The sequence below is a fragment of the Gymnoscopelus microlampas genome, assembly GCF_963454915.1.
Source record: "Gymnoscopelus microlampas genome assembly, chromosome: 3".
Lineage (NCBI taxonomy): Eukaryota > Metazoa > Chordata > Actinopteri > Myctophiformes > Myctophidae > Gymnoscopelus > Gymnoscopelus microlampas.
In genome coordinates, this window is record NC_139940.1 from 55875523 (window position 1) to 55902158 (window position 26636).

At 40.3% G+C, this 26636-nt stretch overlaps 1 protein-coding gene across 1 annotated transcript in view; it reads right to left on the bottom strand.

The window, feature by feature from the left end:
- LOC311042048 (peroxisomal carnitine O-octanoyltransferase-like) overlaps positions 1 to 26408 on the bottom strand; it is a 39456-nt gene extending 13048 nt beyond the window's left edge. Inside the window, exons 1-12 of the mRNA XM_084052579.1 lie at positions 26308 to 26408; positions 21322 to 21444; positions 18150 to 18274; positions 15032 to 15213; positions 14235 to 14359; positions 13077 to 13185; positions 11068 to 11161; positions 7205 to 7330; positions 5094 to 5195; positions 2751 to 2834; positions 1700 to 1807; positions 103 to 233 (exon numbers count right to left, since the gene is read on the bottom strand). Of these exons, the coding sequence (XP_083908705.1) occupies positions 103 to 233; positions 1700 to 1807; positions 2751 to 2834; positions 5094 to 5195; positions 7205 to 7330; positions 11068 to 11161; positions 13077 to 13185; positions 14235 to 14359; positions 15032 to 15213; positions 18150 to 18274; positions 21322 to 21436 (1301 nt within the window). The 5' untranslated portion in view covers positions 21437 to 21444; positions 26308 to 26408. The remainder of the gene's footprint in view (positions 1 to 102; positions 234 to 1699; positions 1808 to 2750; positions 2835 to 5093; positions 5196 to 7204; positions 7331 to 11067; positions 11162 to 13076; positions 13186 to 14234; positions 14360 to 15031; positions 15214 to 18149; positions 18275 to 21321; positions 21445 to 26307) is intronic.
- Positions 26409 to 26636: the final 228 nt, after the last annotated feature.

Consider the following 26636-nt stretch of genomic DNA (forward strand, 5'->3'; position numbering starts at 1 on the left):
GGCCCAATTCATTCCCAATATGGCTGCTGTGCATAGAGCCTATTGGAGAGAAAAAGGGGTAAAAATAACAACAAAAACAAACAAACAAGTTGTGTCCGGTACCTTCCATGGATAGTGTAGTAGGTCAGCTGCATGGCCAGCTGAACAAACGTGTCGGGGTGGAGCTTCCTCTGTTTGATGTCAGCTTTTCCAAACGAGGTGAAGGCGCGGCACACAACCTGCAGGTCCTGGGTCTGTACAACCACAGAGAAACCCATTAAAAGGGGAATTTTGGACCTTTTCTATGATGTAATGATATCCTAGGATGAATGGTACAGTAGAAAAATGTCATAACTCCATCCTGGGTCCGCCACAGCTGGATCGCATATTTTGATAGCTTTTTTTTTTTTTTGGTGAGATCTGACGTTCATAGTGACAGAACACTATGCAATATGATTGTCTTTAATGCGCCCCACCGTAAGTCTCGCTAGACGAGATTGAAATCTCGTCTAGCGAGACTAAACTTCTGAATCTTAAGTTGCTATAATATCAGTGGTTCTCAAACTTTTTCGTGTCAATTATATGTATTTGGCTGCTTACCCCCATCTCAATATATGTTGTTCCAGGGACCCCCAGAAGCACAGATCGCTTTAAAAATATATATTTTCAAATATTTGCACAAATTTGTTTGTAGTTTTAGTCATAGTCTTATGAATAAAATCCCATTTAGTTTTAGTCATATTTTTGTCATCTGAAATGTTTTACTGTCTAGTTTTAGTCGACTAAATCTACTTGGCGGAACTTGATGATAACGCCTGTTTTATACTTGAAAATAAGCCGATCGATAATAGCCGATCGAGAAGCTCACAACACGTCTGCAAGGCGTTGTGAGCTTGTAGATCGTCTATTTCCAGAGCGTGACCCGCACGCAACCTACCGGTAGCTTAAAATGACTGAATCGAGTCCCTCCCTGACATATTAGCCTAGCTTTTATTTGTAGACGAAATTGTCAATATATTTAGACATATAGTTTTTGTCACCATAGCTTAGTTTTTATTTAGTTTGTGTCAGTGAAAAAAGGTAGTCAACGGACATTTTTCGCCGTTATGTTGGGCTTGTTTGAACTTTTTGAAGAATCTTGAAATAATAGGCTCTATGCACAGCAGCCATATTGGAAGAACATTGGGCCTCTTCTTACTTCCTTCACAGGTGTTACCAATGATACTAATGAAGGCTCTGTTCCATTCTGGTCAGGGTGCTGATATCGTGCATGTTGGCTCACTAGAAACACTCCATTTTGGTTCCCAAATGGCCCGCCCCTTATGGTGGGTGTGTAACTCAACCCTGTAAGGGTCCATTTGGTTCCATTTGTACACTCTCAGAGTTATGGGGGTCCTTGAAAATAAGACAACCACTATGCCACACTAAATGGAACAGCGCCTTAATTAGTATTATATTGGTAACACCTGTGAAGGAAGTAAGGAAGGGGCCCAATTCATTCCCAATATGGCTGCTGTGCATAGAGCTCACAACATGTCAACATGTAGATCGGCTAGGCTATTTCCATAGTGAGCTTGTAGATCGGCTATATCCGCTACTTGTGCGTGACACTGTGTGTTCCCCAAATTTAAAAAACAAACAGCACTGCAACACTGGTACACAATAACATAGAGTATTAATTAATGTATTACTACATGTATAGCGTGTGTTGCTCTCTCACCGTCTCCAGGTAGTGCTGCTTGGCGTGGCTGATGTCTCTCCTTACCGCCTCGTCCACGGTGAACACCAACTCCTCTGGTAACGCCATGGGCCTCACTGTGTCCGTGCCCTGTCCACACACACACACACACACACACACACACACACACACACGCACACACACGCACACATTTTACAGAAAATAGGAGAAGGGTAACATGTTAAAATTCACTCAAACTGACAAACTGTACAAATGGTCTTCCCTCTACACCAAGTCACTTTGTCATAAATAGCAGATCTACAAGCTTGTGTGTCACAATGCAACACGCTGTGTGCATTTTTTTTGGCCAAATATGAACCTATTTTCTCAGGATGTTGACCTATTATGACATGCCCAGAATAGGGACACAAGGGTTCATGTGTGTGTTGCAGAAAAAGAGACATGCTGCTTCCAGAGCTAATTGGTCATTTTCTCGATCCTGTTGCCTGTTAACCACACTGAATAATCTCCTGAATTCAGCTGATAGATGTCGTTGAGAAAGTGCAGTGACAGATTTTGGTTTTCTGAACTCCCGTCTGCAACTATGTTCAGTAGTTTGGACTAGCATATAGAAACCCAGCAGTAAACAACATAATGTCATATTATGCTGGATAATATCTAAATATTACAGGTACCATAACTGGGTTTGTCAGCTTATCTGGTTTAGTAATTTGAGCTGCAAATAAAAAAACTATTGTAATGAGGCTGTCTGGTTGTATGTACACTATTTGCCCACAAGAGGGTGCAACCACAAAACGAACTTGGGCCACAGCTCAACTATGCTTGCAAAACCTACTGTTGTAGGTTTACTTGTTTACTCTTGTGTACTCATTTATGAGATGTAACAATAAAAAATAACCTGACATGACCTATGTCATGTCATCATAATAAATAAATAAATAAATAAATGATGTTTTGCGAATATTAACCCATTAAGACCTGGAGCCGATTCTACACGTCTCAGTTCCAGGTCTCAATGGGTTAAGGGAGAATTACGACACATAATGGTAAATAAAAGCTGAGCTGACCTTACCTTCCACATTCCATCCGTTGCCTTCAGCTGCTGGTCCACATAATAGCACAGAGACACCAGAACCATGGCATCGTATGGTGCATGCTGCAACAGAATACACTACATTAATACACTATACAGTATACACTATATCACACATGGGCAACATACGGCCTGAGGGCCGGGCCCGACCCTTAACACTATTGCCGCCAAGCCCGTAGTCCTACGGGCCGTTAAATCCAACCGTTAACCGCCAATCCCGTAGTCCTACGGGGCGGGTGTTTTCCCATGTTAAATCGTGCAGGTGCAGATTCCGGATTTTTTTTGCACTTCCGGTTTCGAAGGGGGCGGACCGGAAACGAAATAATACTGTTTCCGGTTTTTGTCCCGCCTCCGTTTCCTGTCTAGCGATCAACTTTGGACGCCATTATCTCGGCTTGTTTTTTTTCTCTCCGCATCCCCCATTTTAACGTTTTGCTCTCGTTCTCCAAAACGGCTGGTCGGATCGCGGCACGGTTTTCAGCGTTTTGTTCCGTCCGGTCCCGTGTTTGTGTCGAACCAAATGAACGCGGATTTTAAACGGATTTAGCGGGGCCTATGACGGAATCAAAAAAACAAAAAAGGTAGGAAAAAGCTTGGCACTACGATGGACGTTCTGAGATTAGCCGTTGGCGGGGGATGTGTTAAAAAGGCAGCATTTTATGTTAATGGTTTTGAGGGAAATGTACTTAACTCGACTCCGATTAATTATTAGTAATTAATATGTACCATTTGAGTACATACCTGCATTCTATATCCCATCCATATGTACAGTACTTAACGTTAAATGTTTATAATGTGACAGAAGTGAAAGAGTCTACCTTGAGTCCATATTTATAACGCATGCAATATGTTTGATAATGTGAGTGATACAGTACAGCAAATAGTTTGATTGTGAAACATTTTAAATAACCTCCAGATAAATAATTTCTCCAAAATGTTGAACCTAATAGCATCTCGCTATACTGTACAAAAAGAAAACACAAAAAAACATATGCATGCACACAATGCATATACTGTACACCAGGGGTAGGCAACTGAGATAAGCCAAGGGCCAATATCACTCCCAGACATTCCATCGCGGGCCGGGCCTCCCCGCGAACATGCACGCGCGCGCAGCGCGCGTGCATGTGCGTGCACAACACGCGCCCGCGCGCAAAGCGCGCGGGCGCAAAATTTTTCGGGTCTAATTCGGGTCTAACTCGGTCTAATTCGGGTCTAATTTGGGTCTAATTCGGTTCTGTTTGACCAATATAAATCAACATTTTTTCCGGTTTAAATATCAGCACAGGCGATTTTTCTGGTGATTTTTTTTTTTTTTCCATTTTCCTCTAATCTAGCTATAAAATGTTAAAAATCCTTTAAAATGCATCGTGTTTATGAGTGCATGATTTCAAAAGTGGGTTCAGGTTCTATGAAATAAGTATTTATAATTATTTTAACATTAATTTTTAATACTTTTTTATAACACTTTTCAGTAAATCATTCATACTGTATCTTTCTGTATTTGGATATAATAGATATAATAGCGGCCTATATGTGAGACTGTCGGTCTGATACTGTATAAAAATAAAATCCCTCCCCCCAAAAAAAAAATCAAAAAATATTTTTCTAAAAAAAAAAAAACATTTTTTTTTTTTTTTTTTTTTTTTTAATTCTCAAAATTATCTCACGGGCCAGATATTATTTCTGGGGGGCCAATTTCGGCCCGCGGGCCGCCTGTTGCCGACCCCTGCTGTACACAAATGCATGCAAATAGTGCATAAAGCAGGGGTCTTCAACGTTTTTCAAGCCAAGGACCCCTTAGCTGAGAGAGCGATGAAGTAGGGACCCTCACTACATATTGTATAAAATTGTATTGCAGATTAAACGTTTTCATATATTTCATAGATAGCTTCATAGACTTGTTTGACAGCACTATCATCTACAGTGTTGTGTAAATTAATGTTTTTAAAAATATATATATATATTTGGATTCATGTTAATGTGCATTTTCAGACGTTTAACCACTTAAACCCTGAATACTGACCTTTGAATCTGAACTTGGTCTGCTCTTTTCCCCCACTACACCAAACCCCCTTGCCGAAAATAGCAGATCTACAAGCTCTCACAGCGCAAGGTGTTGTCAGCTTGCTGCTATTTTCGGCAAATGATCCCCACAGAATAGGGAAGCTAGGGTTCAAGTGGTTAACAGAATACAATAAATGAATAAAGTTTTAAAATAAACATTTTGGTGCCCCTCTGTCATAACTCTGAGGACCCCCTGTTGAAGACCCCTGGCATAAAGTACTGTACATACATGCACACAACACGTTATGTACTCACATCGCAGTTGGATCCAAATGTACCGTTGGAGAAACACAGGCTGTTGTAGGACTTATCTCCCCATCTGATGGTAGGATCACCTATCATCGCCTGCTGGGTTATCTGCAGGTTTACAGTTCACAAAGACACAAAGCTCTTCTCTTAGAAACAGTGCTTTGTCAAGGACCCCCAAATTAACACGTATTTGGCAACGGACCCCCATCTGAAACTAACCCCCAGAAGTGAAGACTATACTAATTAAGGCTCAAAATGATTAAAAACTAGAAAAAAGTGCACAGGTCTCCACCAGGTCAGGTAAGTTATTGTGGGTCAGCAATGTTCAGAATTTGCCCATCAGGATGGAATGTGAAAAATCAAAAAATTGTGAAAAGGGTGGCATGTGTTCCTTGGCCTAGTGGGAATGGGCATGCAAAGTTTCACTGCAATCGGACGCTGCGTTTATAGGTAAAAACGCAAATAAGCCTGTTATAGCGCCACTATATGGCCGATTAGAAAAATGTAGGGTGGCATTTCTTCCTCGGCCTAGTGGCAATGTGTGTGCAAAGTTACACGGCAATCGCACGCTGTGTTCATGATGTGAGGCATTTTGTTCAAAATCGGACCACTCCTGCAAACTTTGGAAGCCAATCTTAGCCAATCAGGATGAAATATACACAGATACTGTGTACCGATTTGCGTGATGTTTGGACAAAATCTGTAGGAGTGATATCAAAAGAATTGTTTTGCAAAAAGCAGCCTCCTGGTGGCGCTATAGCAGGCCGATCTGAAAAGGTTTTGCAGAGGTTCTGATCTGGCATCCAGGGAGTGTGTGTTCACAGCCAGACAAATGTCCAAACATTTTCAAGTCTTTTCAAAAATTGCAGATGTACAAGCGCTGCTATTTTTGAATAGCCAAAACATAAAATATGGATAAAGTGGTTAAAATTATTGTGACGCTATATTACCACATTTTGCTGGGGAACCCCCCACCTTGACAACCAATGTCTTAGAAACATCATTCAAGGGTCATCTCAGCCTTAACACAAGTCAGCTGCATCTTTCAGTTGCATTTACCACTTGAGTCTATTTTTTAAAGCTTTTTTAAGCTTACTCATACGGCAGAAATCTACAAGCCCACAACGGGTCGCATCACGGTGTGTTGAGCTTGTGATCATGTGCAATTTAAGCCATGTGCTATTTCTGCCATTGTATTGTCCACTCCAGGCTGTAGTTTCTCAACATACCACAATCATTTGGTAATAACTTCATCCTTGTGAGTTTGTATGTGATGTTTGGCAGTTTTAGTCAGACTATGGGGAGAATAAATCAGGTGTGCTTTTAGGTGGTACACTTTTAGGTGGTCGCTGTTCGAGGCTGATCAGAACCGATTATTTACCCAGATTATCCAGTAGTGTAGAGGGGTTCGATCTTATCAGGGATACCCCAATAAGTATCAAACATGTTTAAGAGGCACCGTGGGTGATTCCAAAGTTGCGCTAGCACCCCCCCCCCCCCTTGTGGGAAAAAAAAGAAAAAAAATAGCCTCACAGAGATTCCCAGTTATGGCACTCAATGTGTTGTCACTACTGTCTGAATGGGACGGCAGAAGTAGACAAGCCTACTGTACAAGGAGACAGACGTGAAGAAGGCTGCACTAGCGCTCCTGTTTTCGTGTATAGAGGGGCGGGTGCATAGAGGCGCGGAGAGATTGCGCCTGATCCCATTGGTTCACCGATCTGTCCGTCAACCCCCGCCCCGTTAACACAACATTACGAGCGACGCCCACTGCACTCTGGTTGGTTGGGGAAATTAAGCACTTCCTATACCGGGTACACCGACGTGCTCCTTCAGGCTTTTATTTTTTAGCAAAACTAAACAATAAAAGCCTGGATATCGAGGCTAGACGTGAAGTGAATGAGGAGACTTTTAAGATGGCGACCACTCAGTGAAAACAACCTGTGGCGCGTTGGACAGCTGAGGCTTGTTGATATGTGGCAACAGCAACACCTGTAGTGTGAGCCCAGCATTAGATAAGTCATTGTTTTTGTGTGTGTGTGTGTGTGTGTGTGTGCGTGTGTGTGTGTGTGTGTGTGTGTGTGTGTGTGTGTGCGTGTGTGGGTGCGTGTGTGTACCTGTGTGTAGTCGTGTGGGGTGGCAGACGGCTTGGCCTGGTCCAGAGAGATGACGAACAGGCTGCTCTGAATGGTCTCCAGATGGCTCTTATTGATGGGATCAATGCTGATCAGATAGTCTCTGGCCTGTAGAGACATGGCAAAAAAAACAAACGTTCAAGTCAAGGACCCCCCCATCTGAAAATATGTTGTGCCCAGGGACCCCCAGAAGTGAAGATTTGTGTTATATAATTATTTTTTTTTTTTTCATTTTTATAGCAGATGTACAAGCTTGTGAACTTTTAGATCTGCTATTTTTCAATAGCTGACGTAGAACTGGTTCAAATTGTCGTGATGCTGTATTAACCCATTAAGACCTGGAACGCATCTGTGTCACTTTAGATTTCTTTAGGCTATTCAAAAATAGCAGATCTACAAGCTCGTAGCGCGACACTCGTATCTACAAGCTCATCGCGCGGCACAGAGTGCCGCGCTACGAGCTTGTAGATCTGCTATTCAAAAATAGCAAGATCTACAAGCTCATAGCGCGGCACCGAGTGCCGCGCCACGAGCTTGTAGATCTGCTATTTTTGAAATATCGAGATTTTATTATTATTATTTTTTTTTCAAAAAAGGATTTCGATTTTTTAATGGGTTAACACCCTGGAACCCACCCCCCCCCCCCCCCCCCCCCCCCACCACCACCAACGCCACTGGCATAAACAACAGAGAACAGTCCAGACTATGATAGATGAATGGATAATTTATACGTTGTGCTGCTGCTGTGTCGCTCTGTGAAAATAACCTGTTGACCACGTTCACACTTTCAAACGTGCTCCAGTTTGAAATAACTTCATGACTAATGCAATCCATTGTGTGCGTGTGTGTGTGTGTGTGTGTGACTGTATGTACTAGATATAGAAGGTATCAGAAGCTGTTACAGATGGGACGTAATGTGCGCTAAGTCCAGCAGGGGTCACTGCACTCACATGACAGCATGTTCATGAGAGTGGAGAGACCCATGCTGCCCTACAAACCCAAAGTGCAGTAATTATGCAAAAAAGATTAACCCATTAAGACGCATCTGTGTCATTTTTTTTTTATTTCTTTGGCTATTCAAAAATCGTGAAAATGTGTGCAAATCTTTGAATATATATATTTTTTAAAGTGAACATCTGTAACTCAAATCTTTGCTTCTGGGGGTCCCTGGAACGAAACATTTTGAGATGGGGGTCCGCGGCAAAATACGTATCATTTTGGGGGTCCTTGACATGAAAAAGTTTGAGCACCGCTGATATTATAGCAACATCCTTTTTTCAAAAACCTGTTAGGATTTAGAAGACATTTGTAGAATCGCCAGAAGCAAAGATTCGCTTTAAAAAAATATATACATTCAAAGATTTGCAAACATTTTCCACAATTTTTCAAAACATAACAGATCTACAAGCTCATAGTGTGGCACTCTACGCCGCACTACGAGCTTGTAGATCTGCTATTTTTGAATAGCCAAAGAAATCTTAAAATGACACAGGCGCGTTACCGGTCTTAACTGATTATTTTTTTAAAAGGGGTTTTCAATAGGCCAGCCAGCCAAATGGATTATCAGTATGTAAGTGATATTATATCATTTAACCCATTGAGACCTGAAGCCGATTCTACATGTCTCCTAAATCCCAACAGTATTCTGAAAAACATATGTTTCTATATCAGTGGTACTCAATCTTTTTCATGTCAAGGACCCCCAAAATTATATGTATTTGGCCGCGGACCCCCATCAAAAAAAAATGTTCCAGGGACCCCCCCAGAAGCAAAGATTTGAGTTAAAAATGTTTGCTTTAAAAATATATATATATTCAAAGATTTGCACACATTTTCACGATTTTTCAAAAATAGCCAAATTGTAAAATAATGCTTTTTAGCTCAAATCTAAAAATGACACAGTTCCGGGTCTTAATGGGTTAAGTAAGGTATATCTGTTATTGAGGTAATTATTTATCCCCGAAAAAAACATGAAGGCTAATTTGACCTTTGAGACACATACATAAGTCAGTGTGTCCAAACAACCTACCGGTACTTGCTGCACTTTGGCTCTGCAGCATTGTCCACAATAGAGATCAATAGAGGCCATAGATAGAAAATGTACTCGTATCCGAGAGGCAACATCACATATACATAACATAAAATAGCAGATATACAAGCTCATAGCGCGGCACCGAGTGCCGCGCTATGAGCTTGTAGATCTACTATTTTTTGAAACATTGTGACAATTTGTGCAAATCTTTGAATATATATATATATATATTTTTTTTAAGCAAACATTTGTGACTCAAATCTTTGCTTCTGGGGGTCCCTGGAACAACATATTTTGAGATGGGGGTCCGCGGCCTTGTAAGCTTGTAGATCGGCTATTTCTGCTATTTTTTACATGTAGGCTCACTGTGGTCAGGGGCAGTGGGGTAAAGTAACTAAGTACATTTACTCAGTACTTAAGTTAATTATTTAGGATGTTTTACTTTACTGGAGTATTTCCAATTTTCATTACTTTTACTTCTACTCCACTACATCTCAGAGGCAAATATTTTACTTTTACTCCACTATAATTACATGAACACTTGAGTTACTAGTTACTTTGTAGATTTTGATTATTATTACAAAACATACAGTAACCACTTCAGCCCTATATACATTTCGGCCATTTGAAAATAGCCAATCTACAAGCTCACAATGCGTCACGATGCGACGCATTGTGAGCTTGTAGATCTGCTATTTTCAAAAGGTGTTTGTACATTTGAAAACTTGTGAAATGGGACATTCTGCATGATGAGTACTTTCTACTTTTGATACCAATACTTTTATACTTTTACTCAAGTAAATGTTTAACTCATTCACTGCCTGAATTATTTCTGGCCGCGTTTGCCCACTGCCAAGATTTTTCATTGAAAAAAAAAAGTACTCAGGAGCCGAGATACAGAATTTTTAAGTTTTAAGTTAACAAGGAAGTGGATGGGAGTCTAGATCTTCGAAAAATCCTATCTCCTTGGTCTTTGGGTCAAATTTAAAAAAGTCATTTTTTTAAAGTTGTTTTAGTCGTTCTAGGCAGTGAATGAGTTCATTACGGACATTTACTTCTAACAGAGTATGTCTACATGGCAGTATTGATACTTTTACTTAAGTAAAACATTTGAGTACTTTTTCCACCACTGGTCAGGGGCGGTTATGGGGCCTCAATCAAAGTCCAACTTTGAGCCCGCCTACCCCATCCCCCCCTCTTTACAACTTAACCCTCCACATGCTAGGAGTGTTAAAAAACCCTCTCCTTGTTTTACTACTAAGTGTTACGTAAGTAGCATGCTGAATGTGTTAATACAGCATCACGATCATTTTAACCATTTATATGCTGGCTGTGAGCTTGTAGATCTGCTATTTTGCGATAAAAAAAAAATCTCAATTAAAAAACAAAACAAAACAAATCTCTTCCGGGGGTCCCTGGCACAAAACACATTTTCAGATGGGGGTCCGTGGCCAAATACATCCTCCTTGACACAATAAAAGTTTGACAACCACTGGTGTATTAAGACCTGAGGCCGCTTCTAAACATTTTTTTAAATCCCAACAGTTTTTGGGGAAATTATTAAAAAAAAAAAAATTCACGATTTTTCAAAAATAGCAGATCTACAAGCTCATAGCGCGGCACTCGGTGCCGCGCTATGAGCTTGTATATCTGCTATTTTTGAATAGCCAAAGACATCTAAAGTGACACGGATGTGTTCCAGGTCTTAATGGGTTAAAACCCCTATGCACCTTTAATAGCAGATCTACAAACTTGTAGACAACCGTTGCTCGTTAGAAAAGTATTAACGGGGGCTTTAAGCCCCGCCCCTGACCTTGGCCCAGCGGGTTCTCTCCTCTGAGGTGAGGGCAGAGATCCCCTCGCCCTCGGGCTCTCTCTCACAGCACTCCTTTACGTAGCTCAGCTGCCTGCGCACGCACACACGCGCACACACACACACACACACACACACACACACACACACACCACACACACACACACACACACACACACACAGAGGGAGACTTGTCAGTTAACCACTAACTAAAACCCTCGAGACCAGGGTTTGTCAAAGTGGGTGCTGTGGCACCCTAGGGTGCCGTGATGCAAGTTCAGGGGTGCCTCAGAATACTTGGATAATATTTGGAATTCATCAATATCACCTCAGTTTAACCACAAGTAAAACAGACGGAGAGTTGCACTGTACTTGGTGCGTTCTTCTAAGATCTACACCAAATCTGTTAACCAAAAACAACAGATCTACAAGCTCACATGTGAGTGAATGTTGAATGTTCCCCCAGAGTAGGGATGTTGGGGTTCAAGTGGTTACTTCAAGTATAAAGTATATGTTCAATCTGTCCTATAATGGAAACGGATTTTCTCAAGTTTTCCTCCTGACACATTGTGTCTTAAGGGGAAAGATTTACATATCTATGTACCGTAATATGACATAAATGTAAGGTGCTATAATTCAGGGGTGGTGTGGATGAAATCGTTATTTACAGAGGGTGCCCTGAGCCAAAAAGGTTTGAGAACCTATGCTCTAGACTTACTAAACTAGACCCGAGTTAATTGTCTCTGTACTTGGACCGTTTCCCCCCCCCCATCTACACCAAATATCTCGCCAAAAATAGCCGCTCTACAAGCTCGGCGTTATGAGCTTGTAGATCGGCTATTTTTGACCAATGTTCCCCCCAGAATACGGATGCTGCGGTTCAAGTAGTTAAATGAACACATTTAAACCGTGTGATGTGTTTATTTGCATTCTCTTGTTTTGTGCTTTTAAAAAAAAGGTAGGGTAAGTGATTTTCTTTGGTTAAAATAAGTGTTAAATAGCTCTATATTCTGATAGTACTCTTTGTATAGAGTGTTTGTTCAGTAACAGGAGTCTCCATGTCTCTCCAGCTCTTCATTAAACAGAAAATGCATTTTCAGGTAGGGATACAAATTTTATCCAATCAGGATGGAGAACTAAGTCAGGATACAGATTAAACAAGTGCAATTGGAAGTGATGACACAAAGAAACGAGCTGAACAAATTGGAACTGGAAAGCAAAAAAACATCAAGCTGATAAATGGGTACTCTCTCCTGATTGGCTGAAATGTTGTCACCTACCATGTATTAACCCATTAAGACCGGGAACGCATCTGTCTGTCATTTTTAGATTCCTTTGGCTATTCAAACATAGCAGATATACAAGCTCATAGCGCGGCACCGAGTGCCGCGCTATGAGCTTGTAGATCTGCTATTTTTGAAAAATCATGAAAATCTTCCAATATACATATTTTTCAAAGCAAACATTTGTAACTCAAATCTTATTGCTTCTGGGGATTCTACAATTGTCTTCTACATTTTTATGAACTATCAACTTATGTTGCTATATATCAGTGGTTCTTCTTCTTCCCAAAATGATATGTATTTGGCCGTGGACCCCCATCTGAAAAAAAATTGTTCCAGGGACCCCCAGAAGCAAAGATTTAAGTTAAAAGTGTATTCAAAGATTTGCACACATTTTCAAGATTAAAAAAAAGAACTAGTAGATCTACAAGCTCATAGCATGGCACTCTGTGCAGCACTATGAGCTTGTAGATCTGCTATTTTTTAATAGCCCAAAGAAATCTTAAAATGACACAGATTATTTCCCGGTCTAAATGGTTTAAAGATCTAGAGAGACAGGGAGACCCCCTGTTACTGAACAAACCCTCTATCAGAATATAGAGCTTTAACCTTTAACAAAAAGTTTTATCACTTACCCTACCTTTAAATACTACTGACAATGAGGCTACATTTACAGTATATTTGCACTTCTGTGCGAAACACATTTCTACTCATTTCACTTTCTACCTGAGCAGTTCGGGCGGGGTGAGGATCAGTCCGTCACAAAGTGTGTCGAAGGTGAAGATACGTCCTCGACACATGACCATCACATGGGAGGGACAGGGACCTTCACTCTCTGGGAACAAAACAATACCGCATTATATGGACCCTTGGACCGTCATACGTTTTATTAGTTTACTACAGTGAGAGTGTTTTTAATTACCAGTGTGTGCGCGCGTGTGTGCGTGTGTCTATGCATGTGTGATATAGACCATATAAGGTTAGGGTTAAGGTCAGTGGGGAATAAGGGCTGTCCACAATGATAACCATGGTGATAACTATAACAATTCAGACGAAGAACCCACATAGATGAATGATAACACTATGTACTGTATACACACTGGCCATGGTGAATGGGATGGCTTTTGATTGTCAATTAGGGCTGGGCAAAATTACTTCAAATCAATATCACCATTATTTCACACTTTTGCCTCGATTACGATTAACAGTTATTTTAAAAACAGTGATAATATAGCAGTGAAAATATCAGATCTACAAGCTCACAATGGCCGCATCGTAATGCGTTGTGAGCTTGTAGATCTGATATTTGTGCAATGTTTGTATGTTTATACAGGGCTTAAGTGGTTACTCTACTAATCTATTTAGTTGCTTAATAAGCAATTATTCAAATATTTTGTCGAACCTTTGATATAATAAAAAAAGATAATAAAATAACAAAATGCTTCTCAATTATCCGGTATAGATTATTCGGTATAGATTATTCGGTATAAGTCGGTTATTGGTTCTAAATATTGGTTTCAATAGATTTCCGGTTAATTGCCCAGCCCTACTGTCAGTGTTTCTATCGTCCATAATTGCTCTGGAACTGATCCTAATGATATCGTTTGCTGCTATTACAGTCGTTATAGTTATGGTGTGTGGACTCCGTCATCCACTTCAGTTAGAACCATCTGTAAACTAATATATTTATAGTTATCACTATGGTTGTTGGTGTGGACAGTACTTACGTAATCTTAGAGTAAGGGGATATGGAATTAATGTATGTTGAGGCAATGTCCTTAAGTGTGATAAGTGTGTGTGTGTGTGTGTGTGTGTGTGTGTGTGTGTGTGTGTGTGTGTGTGTGTGTGTGTGTGTGTGTGTGTGTGTGTGTGTGTGTGCGTTACCAGTCTTAAAGTAGTTGAGTAGTGTGTCCTTGGTGAGTCCAGGTACTTTGCAGGTACAGAAGAGCATTCGGTATTGGTCCATATCCAGCGCTACATTACCAGCTTTGTGGGCCGCCATTCTCTCCCTGATGCGCGCACACACACACACGCACACACACACACACACACACACACACACACACACACACATTAGTAAGTACGTTTGTGTGTGTGTGTGAGTGTGAGTGTGTGTGTGTGTGTGTGTGTGTGTGTGTGTGTGTGTGTGTGTGTGTGTGTGTGTGTGTGTGTGTGTGTGTGTGTGTGTGTGTGTGTGTATTACTATACTTGTGAGGACCAAACGTCCCCACAAGTATGGTAGAATATGGGAAATAGATGTTGTGAGGACCATTTTCTTGGTCCTCACAAGAGAAATTGTTATTTTATGGTTGAAAAAAGATTTTTAGAGATACGTTTACAATTAGAAAAACATTCAGGTTGGGGTTAATATAAGGATCAGACATTTAGAGGTTATGTTCAGGGGTCGGGTTGTAGATTTTTCCCATTTTATACTTAGTTGTGCGGCGATGTCAAACACCGGAAAATAGACGATCTACAAGCTCACAACGCGACACGTTGTAAGTTTGTAGATCTGCTATTTTTCGGCTTTAGACATGCGGTTAAAAATGCCCCCAAAATATCATAAATCAATCATAAAATCGGCTTCCTAAAATGTTGATGTTCTCACAAGTATAGTAATACAAACGTGTGTGTGTGTGTGTGTGTGTGTGTGTGTGCGTGCGTGTGCGTGCGCGCCTTACGTGCGGATCAGGTCCCAGTACTGCAGTGTGTGCCACGTTCCCACGCTGGTCCTGTATAGCTGGGTGCCCTCCATGGGGGGCCAGCAGTGTTCCAGGTACGGAGCGGGACCCCCGAAGTTGACATGGAGCTGAGAGGGAGCGCGCACCTCCAGATAGGCCTTGTCCAGCCACCACTCCTCCAGCTGGGAAAACAAAAAGTTTTAGTCATAGTCGTTTGAATAAAGTTCCATTTAGTTTTAGTCATATTTTAGTGTCTAAGCCTACTCCTTCTTAGTCTTATATAAAGAGGGATGGAGGGAGTGTCTAAAGCTATGGAGGGAGTGTCTAAAGGTATTCTCGTTAAGTGTTTCCTAAGTTTATTTCGTAACAGTCTACTATTCCTATTATATTGTTGTACAGTCTGACGGTCAGTATCACACCATCATTTGGCTGCTGTTTTAACCACTTAAACCAGTGGGTTTCAACCCATTTCATGCCAAGGACCCCTACATTGATATACATTTCCCCCATTGGAAAATGTTGTGCCCAGACGCAAAGATTTGAGTTAAAAATGTTCGCTTTAAAAATATACATACGTTCAAAGATTTGCACACATTTTCAATACTTTTCAAAAATAGCAGATCTACAAGCTCATAGCGCGGCACTCGGTGCCGCGCTATGAGCTTGTAGATCTGCTATTTTTGAATAGCCAAAGCTAAGTGTTTAAAATGATTGTGACACTATGTTAACACATTTTGCTGGGGACCCCCTGATACCCCCTCAAGGACCACTGGTGGTCCCCGGACCACTGGTTGACAACTCAACTCTTTTTTTTTGTCAACACAGCATCTTTGTACGATTGTAGATCATGCCATTTTTGGCGAACGTTGCCACCCAGAATAGGGATGCTGGGGTTCAGGTGGTTACGTGACACATGAACCTTCTTGATTCTTGATTCTCACAGCACGTAGGTGTAAATCATTAAACCTTGTGCTGTGATACAGTGTTACAATGTCATGTAGTCCAGGCGCTGTATCTTGTATCAGTACACTCATGTTACCATGTGAAAGCCAAGGTGGTGTACATCATTCAAGAACACAAGCAAACCCTTGCTTCTGTGCAACACGCTGACTCCTTTTTTTTGGGGTCATCCTATGTTCCCTGGGTTTTACGTTCCCCGCTTATCTTAGGGTTAGGGTTGTAAGCGGGGAACATAGAACCCCAGGATCATAGAACCCGGGGAACATAGATATGCTACCCTTTTTTTCATACCGAGATGGAATTCTTCATAAAACATATTGTGTCTTAATTCAGTATCTTGATTTGCAGTATCAAATGCCTGAACACCCGATGTCTGGACAGTTTGTACCCGGTGAACATGGTCACTTTAGAGAGCTTGGTGAAGATGTATGACAATCATCAACCTTGTCCTTAGTTTAACCCATTTAGACCTGAAGCCGATTCTACAAATGTCTTCAAAATCGTTTTTTTGAAAACCTATGTTTCTATATCAGTGGTGCTCAAACTTTTTCATGTCAAGGACCCCCAAAATGGTATGTATTTGGCCACCGACCCCAATCTCAAAATATTGTGTTCCAGAGACCCCCCAGAAGCAAAGATTTGACTTGTTCGCTTTAAAAAATATGTATTCAAAGATTTGCACAAATGTTCACGATTTAAAAAAAATAGCAGATCTACAAGCTCGTAGCGCGGCACTCGGTGCCGCGCTACGAGCTTGTATATCTGTTATTTTTGAATAGCCAAAGTGTAAAATAATGCTTTTAAACTCAAATCTTAAAATGACACAGATGCGTCCCATGTCTTAATGAGTTAAGAGACAAATCATGCTGAAATCCAAGATTTGCCTTGAAATAAACGTCACCAGTGAAATAATGGTATGAAGTCCTCTAGTACAAGCCACCTCAAAAGTCAGCTATTTGGAAACTGTTTATGTTGTATGTGCTTATTCATTACTCGTGATAGAATGAACTCTTTGAACTAAGGACCCTGTGCTGAATGGTTTAATACCAAGGTACCAAGGTTTCTTTTCTTTGTTACATAGGCTATATTGTTTTTTTTCTGTATGATATGTGTCCGTTAATGCTTTCTTAGATGTGTATATCCCATACTGAATTTTATCCTACAATTAATGTAAAATATGTCCCTGAGAATGCCACTTCTTAAGTCCCTGGAGGTTTTTTTAGGCATTCTCCTTCACATTTTACTAAATGTTTTTTTGTTTGTTGTTGAAATAAACAAACAAACAAACTTTTTATTGTTATTTCTTCTCCATGTCTTTAGGTAACAAAGGACAAACGTTTCGGCTATCCACACTGACAAAGGCTGAATAGCCGAAACGTTTGTCCTTCGTAACCCAAAGACATGGAATATAAATAACAATAAAAAAGTGAACTCACTCTTGCCATTCTGAGTACGACCCGTCACTTTTGTAATATGTTATACTGTAGGAGCTAATCACAACCCTATGACCAAATAGTAATGTCTTTAGTGTTGATTTCGTCGACTAAAACTATGATGAAAAATGTTCGTTGACTACCCTTTTCACTGACGAATACGAAATAAAAACTAAGCTATGATGACTAAAACTAAGACTAAATACATTGACAATTTTCGTCAACAAATAAAAACTAGACTAAAATGTTAGGGAGGGACGAGTGGAAAATAGATCCAGTAGAACTAAAAGACAAGTCATGTTATGTTTGGTTGCGCTCGGGTGTTGCGCCCCGAAAATAGCAGATCTACGAGCTCACAATGCGTCGCGCTGCGACACGTTGTGAGCTTGTCGATCGGCTATTTTCAGCTTGCAACCAAGTCAGCCATTACGACGCCATCAAGGCACCGCCAACATACATTTTAGTCGACTAAATCAACTGTAGATTTAGTCGACTAAAACCTTATGATATTTAGTCGGCTAAAACTAGACAAAAACTAAGACATTTCAGATGACTAAAATATGACTAGAAATAAATGGAATTTTATTCAAAAGACTATGACTAAAACTGAATCAAAATGTGCTGTCAAAATCAACACTGGTCTGTAGCAGGGTTTTGATTTGTAAAGTACGAACTTGTTTTCATATCTACAGGTTCAGTAAACATTGAAGTGCTGTCATTCCTACCCAGTTCCTCTTGGCCCTGGCCCTCTGCAGCAGTGTGTGGTGCAGGTGTTCACCCACGCCCTCTTTGAACCGCCTCACCGCGGCCTCCGTCGCCCGGTACTCCTCCGCTGATGCAAAGGGACGAACTGGAGGCCAGACATGGTGGACAAAGTTAAACCCCCAGTCACCATAAAACAGTGGTGGAAAAAGTACTCAAGTTTTTAACTTAAAGGGATAGTTCACCCCCAAAATGACTTTTTTTTTCTATGGATTAGTCACCCCATGGAGACTTTCAGAGTTCATGGCGATTTTTTTTGTTTTTGTCGCATTCCAAAGACCAAAGCCAATAATTTGATGACCTGCGGTCCAGCAGGCAGCGGTTCCAGTAGGACACACAAATGAGACTATTTGTGTCTCCTACCGGAACCGCTGCCGGTCATCAAATTGTTGGCTTAGGAATGCGACAAAAACAAACAAATATCCATGAATTCGACTAATCAATAGAAAAAAATACATTTTGGGGGTGAACTATCCCTTTAACTAAAAGTATCAATACTGCAATGAAGAAATACTCTGTTACCAGAAAAAAATAGCAGATCTACAAGCTCACAACGTGTTGTGAGCTTGTAGATCGGCCATTTTCAAATAGCCAAAGTATATACAACGCAGATCTACAAGCCCACAATGCGAGGCGTTGTGGGCTTGTAGATCTGCTATTTTTGCCTAATGTTCCCCTCATGATAGGGATACTAGGGTTCAAGTAGTTAATGTAAGAAAATTACATTAACTACTACATTGACTAAAACGTTTCGCACACAAAGATTTGGCGTCCCCCCTGTAGCAACTCTGAGGACCCCCTAGTGAGGACCTATATGCTTTAATGCAAAAATGCAGCAGAATGATTATACTATAATGTTTTTATGGTTGTTCATATCTAACCTTTATATTATTTGGTAGCCTGTAGCAGCCAAGATGTCTCAGCTAGGCCTGATAGCTATTGTTTCGGGTACAGCCTATTGTTATGGTTCAGCTTGTCCTTGAAGCAGCTACAGTAATGAGTGATCTCAGACCCCAAGACTTTGAATATTTTGTTGTCGTTGGATACGATTCTGTCCACAATTCCATGCTGTATTGATGTTGGTACAATAGAGACACACGGCCGGAAACGGAAGGCCTACAAATTCACGCCCACTTTTGAGATAGCGCCGCTACTCGGGGTCCGTTAGAACGATGAACTGCAGCTCTCAATGCATTCCCTACGAGAGGATATGAGAGTTAGCCTACTTTTAAAATATTCCTACATTAACTGGAGACGATATTGATTTAAATAAAAATATGTTTCCAAATGTATGGAGTGTCTTTGTCAACATATCTTCTTGTTTTCTTAATAGTTAATGTGTTTCACATTTAATTTGCCACTTTAACGAGTTACCCATAATGTTAACACAGCAGAGGGTAGACGGCAGACAGACATGTTGTCGCATTTCAGTGACATCACTGCCTTTACGAGCGCGGAGCGCGCCGAGCGCTGACCAGTGGTGTACCCACTGTAGAGACAGGACAGGCGGTCGCCTGCCCAACTAAGATCTCGCCTCCCCTAAAAGATTTGAAAAAATAACCCGAAAATGTGTCATTGCGTGCTTAATGTACTCAAAGTCACGCATCCAACAAGCTTTGAACTGAGCAGATTGGACCTTCTGTTCCAGAGATAATGACCAAAACATATTGAAAACGGACACTTTCGCCAGTTTTCTGGGTATTGAAAACCTCAAGGGATGCGTCCGTGACGTATACCATGCGACCACTTAAACTCTAAATCTCCGATGCTAGCGGTTTTGACATACTGATGGAGTATATTATAGTATATTGTGGGTAGTATATCGAGATGACAGATATGGGACATTAAAAAGGATAAATTAAACAAATGGGACAGTTTATTAGAACACAAAAAAAATCGCTACAGCTTCAGTAGTTAACCAGTGAAATTACGGTGTTTTACAATCCCTCTATAGAGATTGCATTGAGAGCTGCAGTTCATCGTTCTAACGGACCCCGAGTGTCAAAAGTGGGCGTGAATTTGTAGGCCTTCCGCTTCCGGCCGTGTGTCTCTATAGGAGAGATAACAGGCAAACGTTGAGCAAAAGAACAATTCTTCTACATTCTCTAATTGTGTAGACTGTGTAACAATAATTTAAAGGGATCTTTCACTTGCAAAAACATTTTGGGTCATGTTATCATCTACTCAGGCTTATGTGAGCCCCCAGAGAGTTTTTAAGTTGCTTGATTCAGTATTTAGATGTTTAACATTCATTTTATCAGACACGCCCCCTTCCTATACAAACACATTGTAACTTCAAACTCCATTTTAACCATGATGGATTCATCAAGAACACCCGTCCTTGTTTCTGGTGACTCATCCTGCCCTCCTAATACGTGAGGGGGGCGTGTTTTTTTATTCCTTTTTGACCCGTAAGATTCCATTTGGTTTCATTTTACACTCTCAAGAGTTAAAGATCTAAGGGTCCATTTGGTTACCAACTCTTCCATCATTTAGCTGGGGATCACCTGGAACCCCCTCAAGGACCATTGGTGGTCCCCGGACCACTGGTTGAGAACCACTGCATTAAAGCATAACCATCACCACCTAGAACAGTGTCTCGAATCCTATTGCCTCATCAATTACGTATTGATCCAGAATTCCCACGACAATGCCAATAGCTTTAATTGCCATTGCCTTAAAGGGCAAGACCACTTTGGTAGAGGTTTAGGTTGTGTAGTTACCTTGCCAAGATGTAATTCCAAAGGTGGACAAGAAATCTAAAATAATTGCTCCATTGATTAGAAATTAATCATTCTAAATATGCTCCTCATTGACTTACATTGTACGCTGAAACAGCTCTCAAAGTGAACTCTTTTAGCACATAAACGAACACAAACAAAGTTGATTCAGACAATATAGAATATATAAAAATGTAAAATTCCTGCAGAATATCCCGGTCTTAAAGGGTTAAATAAGCGCTTGAAACCTAGTGTCCCTATTCTGGGGGCAAACATTTGGCGAAAATAGCCGATCTACAAGCTCACAATGCGTTTCTTGATATTTTTTTGCAAAAGAAACATGACATGGCCTAGTATAGACCTCTGGGGGAGGTTTAAATGGTTAAAAAAGGACCAAGCATTGTTTCTTTCCCACCTGCGTCCAGGTATTTGGCCAGAGAGATGTCCAAGGAGGGGACAGGGAGGGGTGGCAGGCTGTCCTGGTAGTGGAATGTCCTCTCTGGACGGACCTCTGACACCTGGTTAGCCATGTCTTCCCCTGCAAGGAAGACAAATCATTCATTCAAGCTTAACCCATTAAAAAGGAGTAGTTCACCCCAAAAATGACGTATTTTCTATCAATTACACACCCCACGAGGCCTTGAATTCATGGAGATTTTTTTGTTTTTTGTCGCATAGTCAATAGTTTGATGACCGGCGGAAAGACACTAATGTCTCCGGTAGGAGACTCAAATGCAGGTCAATTGAGTCTCCTACAGGAGTCTCCGGTCATCAAATTATTGGCTTAGGAATGCGACAAAAACAAAAAATATCCATTAATTCAAGGCTTCACGGGGTGTGTAATTGATAGAAAATAAGTATTTTTTTGGGTGAACTACTCCTTTAAGACCCGAGGCTGATTCTAAAAATCTTCTAAATCAGTAGTTCTCACACTTTTTTGTGAGACCCCAAAATAATATGTATTTGGCCACGGACCCCCCATTTGAAAATGTTTTGTGCCAGGTACTCCCAGAAGAGAAGATTTGTGTTTAAAAAAAACATTCTTTCAAGATTTTTTGAAAATGTTCAAAAATAGCAGATGTACTTGTAAGCTCGCAGTGAGGCACGAAGTGGCGCGCTGCAAGCTTGTATATCTGCTATTTTTGAGAACCACTGTTCTAAACCAATGTTCTAAATCCTGAGAGTTTTCTGAAATACTATGTTGATATAGATTATATATATATACTATGTTGATATAGATTATATATATATATATATATATATATATATATATATATATATATATATATATATATATATATATATATATATATATATATATATATATATATATATATATATATCAAATCTAAAATGACACTGCTTTCCCTGTTTTATTGTAGAGCTACAGTACATAGGCTCTATGCACAGCAGCCATATTGGGAATGAATTGAGCCCCTTCCTTACTTCCTTCACAGGTGTTACCAATAATACTAATTAAGGCTCTGTTCCATTTAGTGTGGCATAGTGGTTGTCTGTTTTCAAGGATCCCCATAACTCTGAGAGTGTACAAAGGGAACCAAATGGACCCGTAAGGGTCCATTTGGTTCCATTTGTACACTCTCAGAGTTACACACCCACCATAAGGGGCCATTTGGGAACCAAAATGGAGTGTTTCTAGTGAGCCAACATGCACGATATCAGCACCCTGACCATAATGGAACAGAGCCTTCATTAGTATCATTGGTAACACCTGTGAAGGAAGTAAGATGAGGCCCAATTTCTTTCCAATATGGCTGCTGTGCATAGAGCCTATTCTATAGGAACAAACTCCCCATTGCAGACTTACTCCCAATGTTCCGCCGTAATCTGAAGACTCCATGCAGTCTTATGCAAAGGTTAAAATGTCATTTAGATGATATTTAGACAGATGCCAAGTTAATTTGTTTACCTGGCTTCCTATAGTTTCAATGTAGAGATTCTTATTTTGATAGTATATCGTTTAGACTGATGCTAGGTTATTGGTTTACCTGGGATCCTAGTTTACTGAGACACTATACTGTCTCAATAGAAAATAACAACGAGCACTCTCAGTATATGATGCAGTTTACGGGTGCACGGCTCACGAAGATTCACAGTAAATAAAGCAATAAAGCACCTCTCTTTAAAGGATGTACGGTCTCAATGTCTTGAAACCTCAAAGAACATACCTCATGTCCTACTGAATTAAAGTGTCTCGCTACCAGGGATTTCTCATCCCTATTTCTAATATTTGATTTATGTTCACCAATTCTTATTTTCAATTCTCTCTTTGTTTTGCCTACATAGCAGAGTCCACATGGACATTTCAACAGGTAGACCACATATTTCGTTTTGCGTGTAATTCTACTCTTGATATTAATCTTTTTGTCAGTGTGAGGGTGTAACACTGGGTGTACACATTGACAACCTGAACACGGAAAATTACCTGTAGGTGGGTCTGACATAAAGTGTTTAGGAGGTACGTAACAGTCTGTTCTGACCAGTGAGTCTCTTAAATTTGGGCTTGTTTATGTGCAAACATTGGGGGCGTTTTAAACACGTGACCTATAGCAGGATCAGTGGATAGAATGTACCAGTATTTTTGGACAATCTTCTTAACTTCATTACAAATTGGAGAAAAAATGGTAGACAGCACAATTTTAGACTCTCCTGGCTGTGGAGGTTTAGAAGTCAATAAACTGGTTCTGTTGATGTTACGTACCTTGTGTAAACAATCATTTAAGACCTTATTATTATAGCCTTTGGCATTGAAGAAGGCTTGACGCCGAAACGCGTCCGTGTGTGCTGTGTTGTCCGTGCTGCATATGAATAAAAAGTACCAGAAGGACTTCGGAGTGCTGGCTATTGCTTTATTTATTATACACTACACTGTCTCTCTGCATTCTATGTACCTGTTTGTGTTTACCTTGCTTTTGTAAGTCAGTCTGGAAAAAAGAGGGTCTGCTAAATGCCTACATTGTACATTTTGGGATAGAGCTGGGAGATAGGCACACAATCAAATGTCACCATATCTTTGAACGAACTAACACCTCAATATCAATATTGCAACGTTATTTGTGGGGATGACTATTGGTACTTTCACAAAATATTTATACTTTATTTATATAAAGATCAGTAATGCCTATGAATGCTGTCATAACTGACTGGGTAATGGCAAATTGGCTAATGGAAACAGCTATAACGGTAGAATTACATAACTGTGAAGCAGCCTTTGAAACAAGGAAACGATAGCACTTAGCCCATAGATATTCAACTGGCGGCCCGCGGGCCACGTGCGGCCCGCGAGGAGCTTCCTTGTGGCCCCTGGCCATATTCCCCAAAAAATATATATATATATATATATTTTCATAATTATTATTTATGTAAATATATGTTCGTTTTTATGTTATCAAAGTTAAAACAGTACACATTATTTATCCTTCATTAGTTCTTGAAAGGCCATCTTTCATTGGAACTTGACTTAGAACCTTAAATAGAACCGATTTAGACCCGAAAAAAGGTTGATTTATATTGGTCAAATAGAACCGAATTAGACCCGAATTAGACCCGAATTAGACCGAATTAGACCCGAATTAGACCCGAAAAGTGTTGCGCGCGTGCGCTTCGCGCACGCACGCAAACTGTGTGGCCCCCAACTCCAAATTATTTTACAGTTGTGGCCCCCTGCCTAATCTAGTTGAATACCCCTGACTTAGCCTATGTCATCACACGATATTACATTATCCAAAATCTAAATATCATGATGATAGTGATATATCACTATATAGCTCAGCCCTACACGAGAACACGACTTAAAAGGGATATTTCACTTTCAAATAAAATAAACATTTAAAGAATGTATTAAAAAAAATGATGAAAAAAAGCATTAGAAGGACTTTCTAATGTGTGAGGGGGCCGTGATTCTTCCATTACTTTTTTCAATGTATTTGGTATAAAAAAAATAATGTTGATTTTATATGAAAGTGAAATATCCCTTTAAAGCACTTCACGTGCATCTAATTAGTAGTAATATTAACATGTAGATGCATTAACGTGTAATAACATAAACATAAATGTATACAAATAAAATAAACTATTCTCTCAGGCTTATGGCAACTATGTGTTTGTTCTTTGTTTTAGTTTTCTGTTTGTTCATGAAAGGTGCTATATAAATTAATTGTCATTATATTTATTATTATTATTATTATTATTATTATTATTATTAGCCACAGTGGTTTCCTGTAGGCTAATCAGTGCACATTCCATGCTCAGTAATCTGTAATAATCCTGCAGATTTATAATGTATAGCTCCGTATCAGATGGTGTCACTTGCCAACAAAAAAAGAGCAGATCTACAAGCTGACAACGCGTCGCAGCACGGCGCGTTGTCAGCTTGTAGATCTACTCTTTTTTTTGGAACGCGACACGTACGATTGCGTACACTGTACTGTACCTACATCAAGCAGTGCATGAATAGCCTCAAACGACCCTTTTGCAAGTCAAAACCATAAACAATGTTTAGAAAAACACATTAAACATTATAACTTTAGATTAGAACCCTACACGTTTTTTTTGTTGCGATCTGATGCCATTCCATAACAATCCTAATTAATAATAATAATAATATCAAATAGGTTAGAATCTATTGTTTAACCGTTTAGATTAAAACTAGCAGCTGGTCCACAGCGTTGGAAGGAGTTCTCCTTAACGCTATGTTACTTTCGAGCCGTTGCCGCAACACCCGCGGTAGCGCAGCCTCTCGTCTCTAGTCAAAATAAAAGATACACTTTCGCTACTCACCAAAACAAAGACGGTTTAAAAATGTTGAAAGCCTACTTTCCGTAGTGGGAACCCTCGGACTCCCCCCCACCTCACGTCTAACACAAACTTTTTGTCCAGAGAAGAAAATATTCCACCGGATGGGTTTTTGTTTTTAGTTGTTCCACTGCGCCCCCTACAGATCTTGTCGATACAAAAATACCATGGACCAAATCTGTAGGGGGCGCAGCGGAGCAACTAAAACATTCTTCCATCTGGTGAAACATTTATGTTCTGTCCAAAAGGTGTATTTTAGACGTGAGGTGGGGGGCTCTGAATGTTGCCACTAAGGAAAGTAGGCTTTCAACATCTTAAAACCGTCTTTGTTTTGGTGTGTACCAAAAGTGTATTTGTTATTTTGTGTACAGACGAGAGGCTGCGCTACCGCGGGTGCGCGGGAAACGGCTCGCAAGTCCCATAATAAGGAGAACTCTTTCTAACGCTGTGGACCAGAGCTAGTTTAAACGTTTAGACAGACATTAGAATAGATTGGACATGCATGCAGAGCATAAACAGCGATCACGACCATTTAAAAGCCTTATTTTTTCCCATTTATAAATAATAAAGTCATATTTGGTCTCACCTTGTGGACACAGTAACGGTGGTGTGTGGAGTTTAGAGACAGTAAGTAGGTTATTTATTTATTTATTCTCTGCAGGGGGCGGAGCCTCGCTGTTGTTAACAGTTGAACGCGCTACCTTTGCCCCAGTTTCCAGCGTTGCCAGATTCTGTCGGAGACACAAGCAACCAAGGCGTCTATGAAAACAAGCCCAAAAGAAGCGACTGGGTTTGATTGATTGATTGAATTTACTTTATTAACAGTTTGCAACAAAAATCTTGCATGGGGGGGGGGGGGGTTTCTGGAACAAAATATGTTCAGATTTTACTGTTAATGTTTGAGAACCACTGGTT